General features: G+C 42.0%; 1 protein-coding gene across 18 annotated transcripts in view; it reads right to left on the reverse strand.

Moving 5' to 3' along the window:
• Rbfox1 (RNA binding fox-1 homolog 1) overlaps positions 1-15,042 on the reverse strand; it is a 383,510-nt gene that overhangs the window by 11,212 nt on the left and 357,256 nt on the right. For 10 of the 18 annotated variants that reach the window (XM_008829966.2, XM_008829973.2, XM_008829974.2 and 7 more), the window contains one exon: positions 5,722-5,774. The exons of the other annotated variants lie outside the window; for them this stretch is intronic. In XM_008829966.2, coding sequence (XP_008828188.1) covers positions 5,722-5,774 — 53 coding nt within the window. The remainder of the gene's footprint in view (positions 1-5,721; positions 5,775-15,042) is intronic. 18 annotated transcript variants of the gene reach the window in all.

Below are 15,042 nucleotides of genomic sequence, written 5' to 3' on the forward strand. Positions count from 1 at the left end.
CTCCCTGTAGCCCCAGCTGTCCTGGAACTCACTATGTAGACCAGGCTGGCCTTGAACTCACAGAGATCCGCCTGCCTCTGCCTCCCAAATGCTGGGATCAAAGGCCTACGCTACCATGCCCGGCCAGCTCCCTCTTTAAGGAAGTCTATGCTCAGGGGTTGGGGGAGGGAAGGACTGAATGCTCTCTGCGTCCTCATCAGGCTCTACAGGTAATTTTGGTGCATTCTCTAAAATCCCACAATGCCGCTGCTTTTCTTAATTTTGCACCGATGTCACCTTCTCCTACTTAAGCTAATTCAGTGGTATCTAGATATTCTTAATTTTCACAAGTAGACAATTATGGACATTTTATTTTTAATGGGGTGTTTTATTGTTATTGCATGCTACAAGCTCAGAATAGTGCCTCATACACAATAAGCTCGCAATAAATGGAATTATTATTTTTACTAAGTACCTTTGCTTTCACAGTCCCTCTACACCTGGTCCTCCTTCTAGCAAAATATACCTCACACTCCATTGGAAACAGACCAATTAACCACAAATCAATTTTCCTCATGACAACTTTGCTGAGCAATCAGATCACCCTAATGCAAGGAGGACAATTAGAGGAAACTTGCTGAAGGATCAATTAGAAGGCTGGGCAATTTAGAAATTTCTTCTAAATGTTATCTGAAAGTTTACTGCAGGTGTGTCCGTGCACAAAGGTTGAGAGGTGGCAAAGGAAGGAGACAGTGCCCACATCCTTGTGCCCCCAGATGTGCCAAATATTACTTCATTATTTACTCAATGGTACAGTTTTTTATTTAATAATGGTACAGTCATTAATAAATGCTGCCCTACAGCAGACAGTTTTGACAGTTTTTGCAGATATTTCATTTGGCCAAGGCTTTCAAAGACACCTACCTTTGCCCCACATAATTGGATCTCCCAAGCATTGAAAAGTGGCGCTGGATCTTCACGTTGGTGTCTTGTGCCATTGTGATAGACCTGGCCTGATCCACGGGGCCAGCCTTGCTGCTGAGAGAGTGCCAGGCTCCAAATTTTCTTTGCATGATCATCCACCATTCTCTCTCCCTCCCTTCTCTCTTTCTATGCTTCTCTCTGTCTCTGCCTCCCCCATCTCTCTTGCACGGGTGAACCAGGGAGCCTTATATCAGTTCAGACAGTTCAGTAGTTTTCATGGAACAGGCTATTCTAGTTGATTTGTTTCTGTGTTTTTTTTTTTTCTGTGTATGGGGAGGTTAGAGAACACCCTTAGTTGTTACTCCTCAGGGACCTTTTACCCTTTGTTTGAGACCAAGCCTTTTCATTAGCCTGGGACTTTGTCATCTAAGCCAAGTTGGCTAGCCTACAAGCTGTCAGGGATCTGTCCCCACCTCCCACCTCACCATTGCCAGAATTACAAGTACACACTGCAGCTCTTGGCTTTTTTTTGGGGGGGGGGGCTCTCTTAGGATCTGAATTCAGGTCCTCATGCTTGCAACACAAGCACTTTCTAACTGCGCCATCTCTCCAGGTTTATTAGTTGACTTTGACCCAACAAAGCGTTTGGTCCATTGACCTGAAACTCCTTTTGCCTGTCTGTCTCTCATGTACAACATGGTCCATGCCACCTTCATAAGTCTCACCACACCTTGACCAACACCAAACACGTAGTTCTCTATATGTGCAGCCTGATGGGAACAGGTAGTGCTAAATCACATCCTGTGGGACAGGGAGCCATTCTGTTTCCCCCTAAGTTTTCACAATGACACCCTTCCCCCAATACAAAAACATTTGATTTCTAAGAGCAAGATAGCATAGCTACAGAAAGAAGGAGGGTTCTTACTCAAAGTAGGTCCGTGGTTCCAAGGTCAAAGGACAAGTAGCATGCAGGGACAGTGCCACCCAGTGGTGTGAGCATTGACTTCTGATGGACTCCTGTGTGACTGTGGGCAAGTTATCATACTTCTCTGGGCTGAGCATTTTCTTATTTATTCACTTATTTTTTCTGGTTTTTTTTTTTTTTGGGGTGTGGGTGTGTGTGTGTGTGGGTGTGTGTGTGTGTGTGTGTGTATGTGTATGTGTACATGTTCATGTTTGAGTGCACGTGGAGGCCAGAGGTCAACCTAAGCTGTCGTTCGTCAGTGCTACCCACCTTGTTTGGTTTTTTATAATTTTTTAATTTTTATAAACTCCATACAATATATTTTAATCATATTTAGATCCCCTCCTCTATCTGCACCCCGCTTACTACTCTCCACCTAATTTCACATACTCTATAGAGTCAAATTTGTTTCCCCAAATGCCACTGGAGCTGGTCAACCTACCAAGCATCTCACCCTTAGATGAGACTGACTCTTCCGCCTCCCAGCAGTCATAGGTTACAATACTTCCTCAGGTAGGGTTGGGGTTTCTTACCCATTCCCCCACATCTATGTTCCGCTTTGTATTTTTTTGAGACAGAATCCCTGTCTTTTACCTGGTCCTTGCCAATTCGCCTAGGCTGTCTGGCTGCCCAGCATGCTGTAGGGATCCTCCTTCCACTGCATCTCCAGCACTGGGATTACAAGCACTTGGCACCATACCCTGCTTTTTCACTTGGGCTTTGGTGCTTGGAATTCAGGTCTTCATGCTGTGCAGCAAGCAGTTTACTGACCGAGCCACTTTTCTAGCCACTATTGTGATAAATGTACATGTATATAGGTGTATGTATATGTATGCATGTGTGTAGGCAGACTCATACATACATTCATAGCTTATCATACTTGGTAGCATACAGAATTCACTCAATAAACAACAGCTAGTTTTGTTGCACCCTGACAAATTCAGTAGCACCCACAGAAGAGACAGCTATTACATGGGTAAAGGACTTGATTTATTCATCAATGCTAGGAACTAACAAATACCACACTAGATGAAGACAGAGGGCGTCATGATGTTCAATACTGATTGTAAGTTGACAGGCTCCTGCACCATCTAAGAGACAAAGCTTTGAGGATATCTGTGAGGGAGTTTCTAGAGTGGGCTGATGGAGGGAAGTTTTCCCTGATTGTGGGTGGCATCATTCCACGGGTTGGGGTCCTGGAGTGAATGAAAAAGAGAGCTAGCATCCATTGCTCTTGGTTTCCTGACTATGGCTGAATGTGCCCAACTTCCTGACATTCCCGCTGCCTTGCCTCCCCCTCCATGATGGACTGTACCCTTGATCTGTGATCCAAAATGAACCCTTCCTTTTTTAACCTGCCTTGGTTAGGTCCAGCTTTAAGAAGTGGTCAGTAGGGGCCTTCGTTTTTTCTGTACTTGTCGTTTTGCATTCTTGGTCTCCATCAAGTTCTCTAACTGATCCTGTATAATATTAAGATCTAAATGAATCCTTCAGTGCCATCCCATCATGCTTATAGGAAAGTTTCAGATAGTTTGATAGCCTTCCAGTCTTAACTTGCTCTGAGCCTGCACTACCTCCATGATAGCGCTAAGATCCTTACTTGTTCTGGTCACAGTGGGTGTCTTGTTCCTGGAAATCTTAAGCAAGTTTGAACTGCAGGGCCTTCCAACTGACTGCATGTTCAAGTTGAGGTACTCTCAATTCTAAAACCTGGTGTGATGGGTAGTTGTAAATGTCAGCTGGCCACAATTTAAAATCTCCTGGGAAGAGAGTCAAACTCTGGTAGGCCATAGATACCAGGATGCAACAGGCCTGCCCTCTGCAGGACTGCTCTGAAGGAAGTGGAGTCTTCACAGGTATGCTGTGTAGGCTGTGTGCACTGGGATTTTGCAGTGTGCAGGGCAAGACTTAGAGACATTCCATTGCAGCTGAGTTTTCATTTTCACTCTTTGTGGAAGATGGGCTAGCTGCAAGGGAATCTGATTGATACAGGTAGCTTTATGTTTGATCAAAAGTCCCGGTTCAAATGAGATCATATAAAGTACATAACACATTATTAACACAGCCATCACAGGAATGGGCTGTATCTCTCCCAGTTTGAAATGTGATCCATAGCAATTCATTAAGAATTTACTGAGCAGCCCTCTTGGTGTAGACAGGACAGGGAGAGACTCTAGCAGTGGCCATGCAAACATCATCTATTGCCTCTTTTTAGAAGATCACGTTTCAACTTGTTAGCACAACAGGGTTTGTTAAATCATAGGTTGGGATCAACGTCTACCTTTGATGCTGCTGTTTTTTAGTTTTAATCTATGATGCCAAAATATAGCCTAAGACACACTGGAACATCCATGAAATTTAACAGGGAAGGTAAGTGACTCTGTAACACCAGCTATCCAGAAACAAAACTCAGTTATTATTTTAAATCACTGTTCCTCCCGACTCCAGCCTCTTCTTGTCCCATCTCTTCATTGCATGGTCCACTCTGGAAATGTTAACCTATCCCTGTATTCCAGGAACCTTCCCCTCCCCCTGCTACTCCCAGAAATTCAATTAAGGGTCCATCTTCCACTGTTAGCCACTAGTGGAGAGTTAGTACTGTCAGCACCTCCGACAGAGAGAGGCGGAGATAGGAGAGGCTAAAGATCATGGGGGAGGAAATAGCAGGGTCATTAGCCAAGGGGTTTTATGCAAATGAGTGCTGCTTTAGACAATGGGCATGCATAACTCAGGAACTCGGGGAGGAAAGCCTCAACTTATTAAAGATCCTACTCTGAAAGGCAGGATGGAGACTAGCACGGCCCTTGCCAGAAGCATGTTCCTAGCTCCACCCTTCCTTTCACTCATTCTCTCTGAAGGCTCTGAACAGAAAGTGAAGTGTTATTTGTAAATGCAACTATTTTTACTACTCTATTGATAAAAGGTGACTATGGGGCCTGTCTGTGAGGCTGGGTGGAATATGTACTTTTGAAAGTCATGTAGCGTCACATCCCTCCTCTGTGGTCAAAAGTAACACATTATCAAGATTTCCTAGTAAGTATCTGATAGTTTAGTCCTTAAACCCCACCCCATCCCCCCAAAAAAAGGAAAAGGAAAGAAAGTGAAGAAATCTGGCATTCATTGTATAGGCACTCACCTAGCTGGACATTTAATCAAGGAATTCCAGATTTAAACGTTCTGAACCACACCAAAGCAAAAACACAGACATTATTTTGGTGGACATATCATGCAGCTAGGCAATTTCTACTGACCTATGTCATGGTTTTGAAACTGAAATATACCTTCATTTCTCTAAGTTCTGCTACGTGAGAATATGTTTGGAAGGAAAGGAAATAGAGAATCTTTAGCTAATAGAAGGAACATCCCCTTCTTAGAACACAGGGATAATCATATTTCCTAATGCCACTGGATTTGTGGATGCTGTCTCTTAGGGCCGATAATATTCTATAAAGGTCCCAAATAATTGGCATTTCAATCTCTGAACTCAGATAACATGAATGTCATTGCCCATGTTCCTAAGCTCCCTTGATTAGTATTTTGCAGTAACAATACTGATTATTCCATGATTTTATTGCAGGTTTTTTTCACCATAAGTCTTATTTTTCTGAACCCTGTCTCATTAAAACCAAAAATACAAACATGAGAGTTAGCAAAACACCTAGTGTCTTTTTAATATGGCAGAGCCTAAAGCTTCGACTACTCTCAAATGTATATGGTCTCTCTCTCTCTTTTAAAAACTAAACTTTCTTTAATGACCAATTGCAGCATGTGAAGAAGATAAAAAGGAAAAAAAAAAAAAAAAAAAGGATACTGAGACTTGGATGGGAGCATCAAGAAGTAGCAATGTTTGTTACCTGCAGAGGTGTTACAAGAAATTTCATCTGTTGCAACGAAGACGAACTGATTTCTGGAAGAGAAGATAAAATTCACAATACTGCTCGCTCAGGGGGAAACGTGCTGTCTGGCAATTGGTTCCATGTGCGCGGGTGAAGGGCAGGGAGGGGCTGCGTCTGCATCAATGTGGCAAGGAAATGTGCTAATGGACCTTGGGCTTAGAGCTTGGAAAGATCACGAAACAGGCATGCGGGAACACTTAGACGAAATCATGAAGGTATCAGGATATGGACCGTGGACAAGCTGTTGCGCCAAGATATTAATACTGTGTGTTACCAAAACATCATGCCAGGGTATGCTGCTAGGGCCATATTCCAAACTGTGCTTACATTGGTTTTTAATGCTAAAAATAATATAATTTTTAATAGGGATTATTATTAGGAAAATTATACCAGGACTAGCCAGGAATATCAGACAGTTTCATACTTTATTTTTAAATACACTACCCAAATTTGTTTATAAAAGGAAAGAAAAAAATGCTGTTGTTCCAGAAGAGAATATTATGGGATCAGAATTTGGATAACAATTTCCTTATCAAACTAAGCTTGCTATATAAAGAAAGCAAAAACAAAACTAAAACGCCACAGAAACATAAACAAAAAACCAAATCTTCTATTGAAATAGGCTCCATCTTGCAAGGTTATCTTTTATAAAACATTTCTTGTGTGTGTGTGTGTGTGTGTGTGTGTGTGTGTGTGTGTGCATGCGCATGTGCATGCTTGCCATGGCACATGTGTAGTGCTCAGAGGACAATCTTGCATATTGGTCCTTGTTTTCCACTTATTTGAGACAGAGTCTCTTGTTTGCCTCTACGTAACACAGGCTAGCCTGTGAGCTTCCACAGATTCACCCGTTCCTCTCCCCCATTATGCTGTACAAGCAATGGGATGGCAGACACATATCACTGTGTCTAGATTTAAAGTAGGTTCCTGGTTTTCAAACTCAGGTCTTCATGCTAGTATGGCAAGCTCTTTACCCATTAAGCCAGCTCCCCAGCTCCTCCAAATTAGTCTTAATGATGCAATATTGAAAAAAAAATTAAAATGGAAAATGCTATTTTACTTTGATTTTTCTAAATCCAGAAGGATAAAACCCTCTTAAGGCATTTTCCAAAGGAGGCAATTCCACAAGGTAAGGTGTTCTAATTCAGAAGTACTATTGATTTCTTTAGAAATAAGAATATCTATGCCACACAGATTGCAATGGCTCATTCAAGTTGGCGGGAGTCTTCAATGCCTCAAAAGCATCAGCAGAGGTGTCCTGAGTTCTCATTTGTTACATTTTTACTGTGCACAGGGATCAAGAACCCAGATAGATGCATCTGGGGGAAGGGGGTCTTAATATGATTGCTTTTGTTCCAATTTTCAAAAGCAGAGACTGAACATTTCATAAACTATCTTAAGAAACTTTCCCCATCACAGGGGTACACACTGGACTATAAGGAGACTTGCTGTTTCAGGACTCCCTAGTCTCTAACATTCAGCTGAATTCTAGTTGCTTCAAAAACCAATAAGATCCAAACAAAATTAGAGATGCTCTGAGAATACTGTGTCTTCTACACATCAGAAGTCAAAACTAAGTTTGTTCACCGCCTCTCTTAAACAATAGACATTAGCTTGATTGGATCTTTTGCTACGTGTTAAAAATGGCCCAAACTTCTTGAGACTTGTAACTATGGGGCTTCAGAGTCCCCAGGTTTGAGAATCAGTACAGTTGATGTATTTCCAAATGGAAGAGATGTGTGGTGGAGTTTTTGTTTTGACTTACTTAAGGGATAGTGAGATGTGGCATGCCTAACTACAGGTATGGTATTCCCAACATAAACCAAACAAGAACTGAGAGGGAACTCTGTTTACAAGGTGCCCATAACAAAGGGCTCAGCAACATGGTTCAACCACAGGCTTGGGCTCTTAGAAGAGATATTTGCATATACATGGCAGGAGGTGTTAATCATTTCAGCAGCTAGACCTGATTCCACACTCCCCAATTCTAGACAACACTGTGAGCTTGTATGTTACTTCTGTGGAGCTCCCTTCTAAGGAACAGTCTATATAACCACTGATGACCTCAGTTCTACCTCTGGAATGTGTGGACTACAGGGGTACACCACAAATCCCAGTTTGGTACAATGCTGGGGATTGAATATAGGGCTTCATGCATGGTAGGCAAGCAGTCTACCAACTGAATTACAGCCCCCGCTGCTAAGAAATGTTCTAGGATTCTAGATACAAGTAAGGCCATTTGTAGGCAACCCATACAGATATTTAAATGGTTATTGAATGAGTAGAGAAAATCGGCAAAATGAAACCCTCCGGTATTATAAAGAAATCAGAATTTCCTAGAATTTCATGCAATATAATACTGTCCTTATGATTGATCTTTTGGACACTATGCTCTTAATTCTTAAAATGCTAGTTTTTCTCCTCCAGTCTCCTCTTTCTTTCCTTCCCACTTTCTTTCTATCCCTCCTCCTTACTGTTCTTCCTTCTGTCCCCCTTTCACGTCTTTCCTGATCCTCCCCACCCCCGCCGTGCCCCATGCTTCTGACAATCCACTTGAGGTTTTTTTCTCCATTGGGCTTTTTACTTTTCCTTTTGAAATGTGTTCTCACTCTGGCCTCAAAGTGCTCAACACATCTTCCCACTTGAGCCTCTTGAGTAACCGGGGCTCTTTCATAGTTTTAAGATTCCTAAGGAAGTTTTTGAACAAAGGAAATTACCTTTGCTCTGATAACTCACTTTCTACCAAAAATGGGTTTAGATGACTTAGATGAAGGAAGTATATCTCAAGGCTTAGAGTTCCCACCAGTACTGGTGCAGAAGAGGGAGTGACATGCACTCTAGAGCAGTACCAGAGTTACAAAAAAGGCTTTTCAAAGAGGATGGCCATTTTAAAGCATGAGTTCTATGCTCTTTTGCTTTATTTTCAAATACACACAAACAGGGTAGGAAGTCCCTTCCAGGAAGGTCCCTACTACATAAAGTGTCAACAAAATGCCTTTCTACAGAGCTCCTTATTCCATGAGGTCAATCTGTGGCCGCCCACTTTCTAAGCTTTGCTTTGACTAGTTGATGAATAAGATCACAGGGAAGGTCTGCCAGAGATGCCAGAAGGGCAAGCATGTGAGGGACACAGGCATGGTACTGGAGTTCCAAAAGGCTGGCTTCATGTTGGCATCTGTCTGTCACCTATGGTGTGCCATTTTACATACAGTTTTATTTCTCCTACTCTGAACTGTAAGACAAATGTTTTATTTTAGATGGCCCATTAATAGGTCATCTATTGATTGTCTCTGTGAAGCTATTTACCTCAAATGACTAGAGAGATGAACAAAGGTGAGAGTTGTGGCTGAAAAGTCTGTTATCTCCAAACAAACTCAGAGTCAAATGACCACAGCAGTGCAGGTGTGGGGCCACCTCTCATGACAAGAAGGGAGGCTAGTACCAATGCCTACATCCTTATGATAACTTTCATCTGCTTTCTACTCTCCATACAGAATTAAGGATTTAAACTTCAAGTCATAGGTGATTTTCTTTTTTTTTAAAAAAAATATTTTTTTATTTTATGTGTATGGGCATTATGCCTTCATGTATGTAAGTACATCTGTGTCATGTAATGCCTGCAGAGGTCAGAAGAGGACATCAGATCCCCTGGAACTGGAGTTACGGACGGTTGTTAGCCACCAGGTGGGTGCTGGGAATCAAACCCCCTCATACCTTATTTTCACCAAAATGGTCTGCACTTCAGTTGTAGATGACATACCCTGGTTGAGTCCTTTTCAACCTTGGCTGCCCATGATTACTTAGGGCATGCCTAATACTCATGGCAAGCAAATCACAGCAAGACCAATTTGAATGGATCTCAGGAGTCATTTCTAAACACTCTAGGTAATTCTCACGTGCAGCTGAGTTTGAGTACTGCTTGTCTAGTTGAATGGTTTGCAGTTTGGATACCCCACAGAGTCACAGGGAGAAGCTAGGGGAGTGCTAATGGCAGGGCATGCTCTGCTTGGGTTCAGGCTTAGCAGATCTGGGGCACGTTCTGACAGACTCTCTCAAAGTGAGACACTATAAATAGTTGAGAAGCAGGGGCGTGAATGCAGAGGGACAAGGCAGTGGAACTACTGACTCTTGTGCAAATCTTGCTTTATCTCACAGCTTCTACTCGGTCACCATGCCAACCTCTAGGACAACCTAGTCAAAAAGGCTGTGGAAGGTTCAGCCACAGAAACTAGGTGCTTTATCCAGGAAAGGCGTCTTCTAGTCTCTAGGTGCCTTCTAAGAGGAATAATGACATCTTGTTCTGGAAGGAAAATGTGCACGGGAGCTGTCGTGCTACGCACACTCCCTGCCCTTGATTCCTTGTTCCTTTCCCTTATTTCCCCATCTCCTAGAGTTTTAAAAACTCTTGGGTTTTACACTTCTTCTGAATCTGCATCTAATCAGGTCTTCACCAATTCTTCCACCGAGAGTGCCTTTCTCCTTCATGTGTCTTTTTATTCTAGAATCTCTTGAGAGTCTTTAAAGATAAGAATGACCTAGAATGTTTGTTCAAATCCTAAATTCCTGAATTTTACTCTGAGCAGCTGAACCAGAATTTACATGAGAGAGGTCTAGAATCCACATATTTAACAAGTGCTAAGGTCTGGCTACTAGGTAGCAGGTGTCTTCCGTGAGGGGATTGTTACCACTCACTTGTTACCATTTGGGAGACGGTCTGTCCCCAGAAACCTGCATGTTCATGGCCATTTCTGTATCAAAGCGCACATTTTTAAGAAGCTGCTTTGATACACAGGGAAGGTTTTTCGGGAAAAGAGAGGATTACTAATTTAACAGAAAAACATTGAATTGGTAAATCATTCATTCTGAACAGGAGGAGTGAAGTTTCCCTAGATTCCAAAGGCTCTCCCAAACATGGATTGAGTACTTGCCTATGCTAAGAAGCTCCAAACTGTCACACCTGCATAGTTACATCATCACCCCTCATAACCATTCTTATGATCATGGTGACAGATGAGGAAAATGAGGCAATGCATGTTAAAGAATAGCTAAGTGGCGGAGGTGGAATGTGAACCCACAAGTCTCTGCCCCTCCCAAATTCTTCTGGGATTCTGCTCAGGGGCAGTCATGGGGAAGGTTCAGTCAGCAGTGGGGAGAAACTTCTTACAGCTCTGAATCTTTGTCTTCTTCGGGACAAAATAATAGAGTATTTAGATTCCTCTTTGCATATGATATAATTGAGGCTTGAGAGAAATGATCATAAGTATATCCTATTCCACAGCTACCCTTGATGGAGGAATGGCATCTGGCATGGACTTTTTCTTCGAATTCTTCTATCTCTAGATTTTCTTGCATTTTAAGATGGTTTTCATAGACCAATCATCAAGACTCCACCTGACTCAGTGGGTGGTATATATAAATTATTCTTGTGGCTTGATATATATCATCTTTATTCCTCACATTTTTTTCCCCTTGGGTTAAATCTCATCTCTCTGCAATTTTCTTCTAAAAATGTTCCTCATTGACTTGTAAGTGTCAAGTAGAAAAAGAGTTGCCAGCCATTGTTCCTGGAGGATATTTGAGAAACCAAATAGAGGTCAGAGGGCTAGTTTTGGAATGAGCAGGTGAGACCAGTATGTACTGGTTCCCCCCTCACACAGCACTGGTGTTAAGTTTTGTTGTAAAAGATTCTGGAATTGCCTCATTCTTTGGCTTCTAAACTTGATTTCACTTGGAGGTTCTGAGGAATCTGTTGTTTATGAGGCCCGTTCCCACCTTTGACTGTTCAATAAAGATTGTGTGTGTGTGTGTGTGTGTGTGCGTGCGCGCGCGTGGGCACATGCACTCATGAACACATAGTCATGTATATGAGTAGAGGCCAGAGAACAACTTTGGGTGTCATTCCTCAGGTGTTGTCTACCCTTTCTGATTATTTTTATTTTTATTTATTTATTTATGTATGTATGTATGTATGTATGTATGTATGTATGTATGTATGTTTGAGACAGGGTCTCTCACTGACCTGGAACTCACCAAACAGGGTAAGCTGTCTGGCCATTGAGTCCCAGGGATCTGCCTGTCTCCACCTCCCCATATCTGGGATTAAAAAAGAGCACCACTATGCCAGCATTTCCCCATGGGTTCTGGGACGCCAACTCAGGTCTTCATACTTGTAAAGCAAGCACTTTACTGACTAAGCTATCTCTCCAGTTCTCGGTTTTGATCTTTAATAAAAAAAATGTTCAGCTAGGATTTTTAAAACGAAAATATCTATGATCAGATCCAATAAATCAGAATTTTGGAAAGCAATTCCCAAGCCCTCAGACATACCTCAGAAGTTCCTTAAATGACTCTTGCTATCATCTGACGTGGTGAACTCATCATGCCGAACAGTATGAACCATTCTCTTAAGCTAGGTGTTTTGCCTCTGCAAGTAACAGAGAGTTGCCAGTCCTGGGTTTAAAGTAAATCATACTAGCATTGACTCCAATATTTTATAAACTCATGTGAGTTGTTGATAACTATCAAGTATTTCAATTATTATATTGTCTTGTATGTTATTTGTAATTGTGAATGATTATATAACTAGGTATATCCAAATGCTCCTTTTTATATATGAAAAAATGAAGGTGGAAATTCATAACCATTAGGCTATTCTTGTTTGTCTTTAAAGGTTTTTTTTAACTGCATTTATTTATTTATTTTTATTTATTTGTGTATGTGTGTGGGTACATATGATACAGTACACATGTGGAAATCAGAAGACAACTAGTTGGTTCTCTCTTCCACAGTGTGTCTTCTGGGCATTTAAACTCAGGCCATCATGCTTGGTGGCAACTGCCTCTGCTGCTGTGCTGGATAGTTTTGATTCTCAATTTGACACACCTAGGAAGAGGGAACTTCAGTTGAGACATTTTCTCCATTGGACTGGCCTGTGTCCATGTCTGTAAGACATTTTCTTGAATGCTAATTGATGGAGGAGGGCCCAGGTCACCGTAGGTTATGCCATACCCCAGCAAGTGGTGTTGCTTGTATAAGAAAGGAGACTGAACACAGGCCAAGGAGAAAGTCAGTAAGCAGCTCCTCCATGGTCTCTCCTTCAGCTTCTGCCTCCAGGTTCCTGGCCTGACTTCCCTCAGTGATGGATTGTGACCTGAGTGTTGTAAGATGAAATAAACCCGTTCCTCCCTAGGTTGCTTTTAGTCATGATGTTTTATCACAGAAACAGAAACCAGACTAGAACATCCTTGGAGCCATCTTGCTAGTCCCAATTTTTTTCTTTTTTCTTTTTTTTGTCTTCTGAAGTCACTGGAAGAACAATCCAGCTGGGAATGTTTTCTCTATGCTAAGCACGACATGTGGAAGTAAGGGGATCTCATTCAGATTCTTACTGTGGACTTTCCCTAACACCTTACTCATATCTCTACTCCACAGCCAAAGGGTCAGTGAGTACACAGATCTAACCACAGGGATAGAGCACTGTTGTCAAGACTTGCATCACCAGGGGAAGATCTGTACTGGGCTTGCCTGCCTTCACCCTCATAATCTAATGTGCATTTCAGTTTTGTTACTTAGAAAAGGAAAGAGATGTTGTTGCTCATGTTTATGTTAGCCCCTCTTCCCATATCTGGTTCTAAAATCCTACTCTAGAATGGTACAAATCCCACTCAGGTGTATAGTTTTGCCTTTCTGTGGTTATCTTCACTTATGCTTTAGTACATATTGTATTGTAGATCTATGAGGTGAGGTGCATGCAGACAAACCAGCAAATGAGTGAATAAGTAGAAAAGGCTCCTAAAAGACCTAGCATGATCCCTTTTCTGCAAAAAAAGGAGTATATGAAAACGCATTAAGCATCTTTTCATTTAGACACAGCTCTTTTTGCCTACACGGCATACATAAAAGGCTTAAATTCCAAAAGGGATAATGGCTGTGCACATACTGGACAACTTCAGTTGTCCACCTGACACACCTAAAAAGAGGGACCCTCAATTGAGGAACAGCCTCCATCATATTGATCTGTGGATGTGTCTGAGAGGAATTTTCTTGATTGTTGAATGATCTGGGAGGGCCCATCCCACTGTGGGAGGTGCCACTCTTTGGTAGGTGGTTTGGAGTTAGAGCACAGGCCATGGGAGCAAGCCAGTAAGCAGCGTTCCTCCCTGGTCTGCTTCAGCTCTTGCCCTGAGTTCCCTTGATGTTAGATTGTGACTTGGGAGTTGTAGCAGAACTAAATCCTTTCCTCCCTAAGTTGGTTTTGGTCAATGTTGTGGCATAGCAACAGAGAAACAGACCAAAGGAGGCTGCCAGTTTTTAAAACTGGACTGTCATGCCAGAAAACTCAGCTTTGGAAACTCAGATCCAAGGACCCGTCCATTACCTGAAGATCTTGTTAACAGTCTCCTCTGTCAACCTCTTCTCTCCAGTATCTACCATTCAGATGAAACAGAGCTAGGAGTCTAGACAACAGGCCTGCCATATGAGCTGTGCCTCATTAGCAAATTTATTTAAACTTTCTGGGCTTCAGTCTCATCACTGGAAATGGGGCTAGAAATGAAAATATGTCCCTCATAACTTTTTGTGCAGATGTAATAGAAAATTAATGAGAATTTATTTTACTTGGTGAAAAGTTGGTATTCAGTTTTTGACTGTGTTAAAGATGCAGTGTCATTTTCTGTCCCCACCCAGAGAAGAAGGCAGGATATAGGTTTTAAAAAGCATTCTAATGCAGAGATGGTTTAGAGCTGAGTTTGCCCTGAGGGAACTGGGTGTCTGTGCTATGAAGCTTTTTCATCCCTGGCTATTCTATCCCTGTTGAGGGTAGAAGGGAGGAGAATATCTACCCAAGGAGAAGCATGGACATGGCAGAAAACTCATTTTATCTCATGGTTCCCAAATTCTTTTCCCAAACCTGATTTTATGTTTCTAGGGTAGAAGTTGGGAGTTAAAAGCAAAGCTAAAAATAGTAATCAATGTTTCTAGCTCATAAAACTTATTTCCATAGGAAATGCATTTTGGATTCAAGAATAGAACAAAACATGTAGTTGAGTGATGCTGCTAGTGACGATGACGATGATGATCCTGAGTGCTAAGTGTCAGGCTTCAGTTGAGGTGCTTTTATTCAAGACCACAGTCTATTCTCATAGCGAGACCGTGAGGCAGTGACCACCCAGCACCTTCACTTTACAGATCAGACAACAGAGGATCAAACGGTTCCTCTAGCTTGCCCACACTCTCTCATAGATTAAGTGTCTATACTAAGATTTAGACATTGGTTTAATT

Source organism: Nannospalax galili, unplaced genomic scaffold (genome assembly GCF_000622305.1).
Source record: "Nannospalax galili isolate Female #2095 unplaced genomic scaffold, S.galili_v1.0 scaffold32, whole genome shotgun sequence".
Taxonomy (NCBI): Eukaryota; Metazoa; Chordata; class Mammalia; order Rodentia; family Spalacidae; genus Nannospalax; species Nannospalax galili.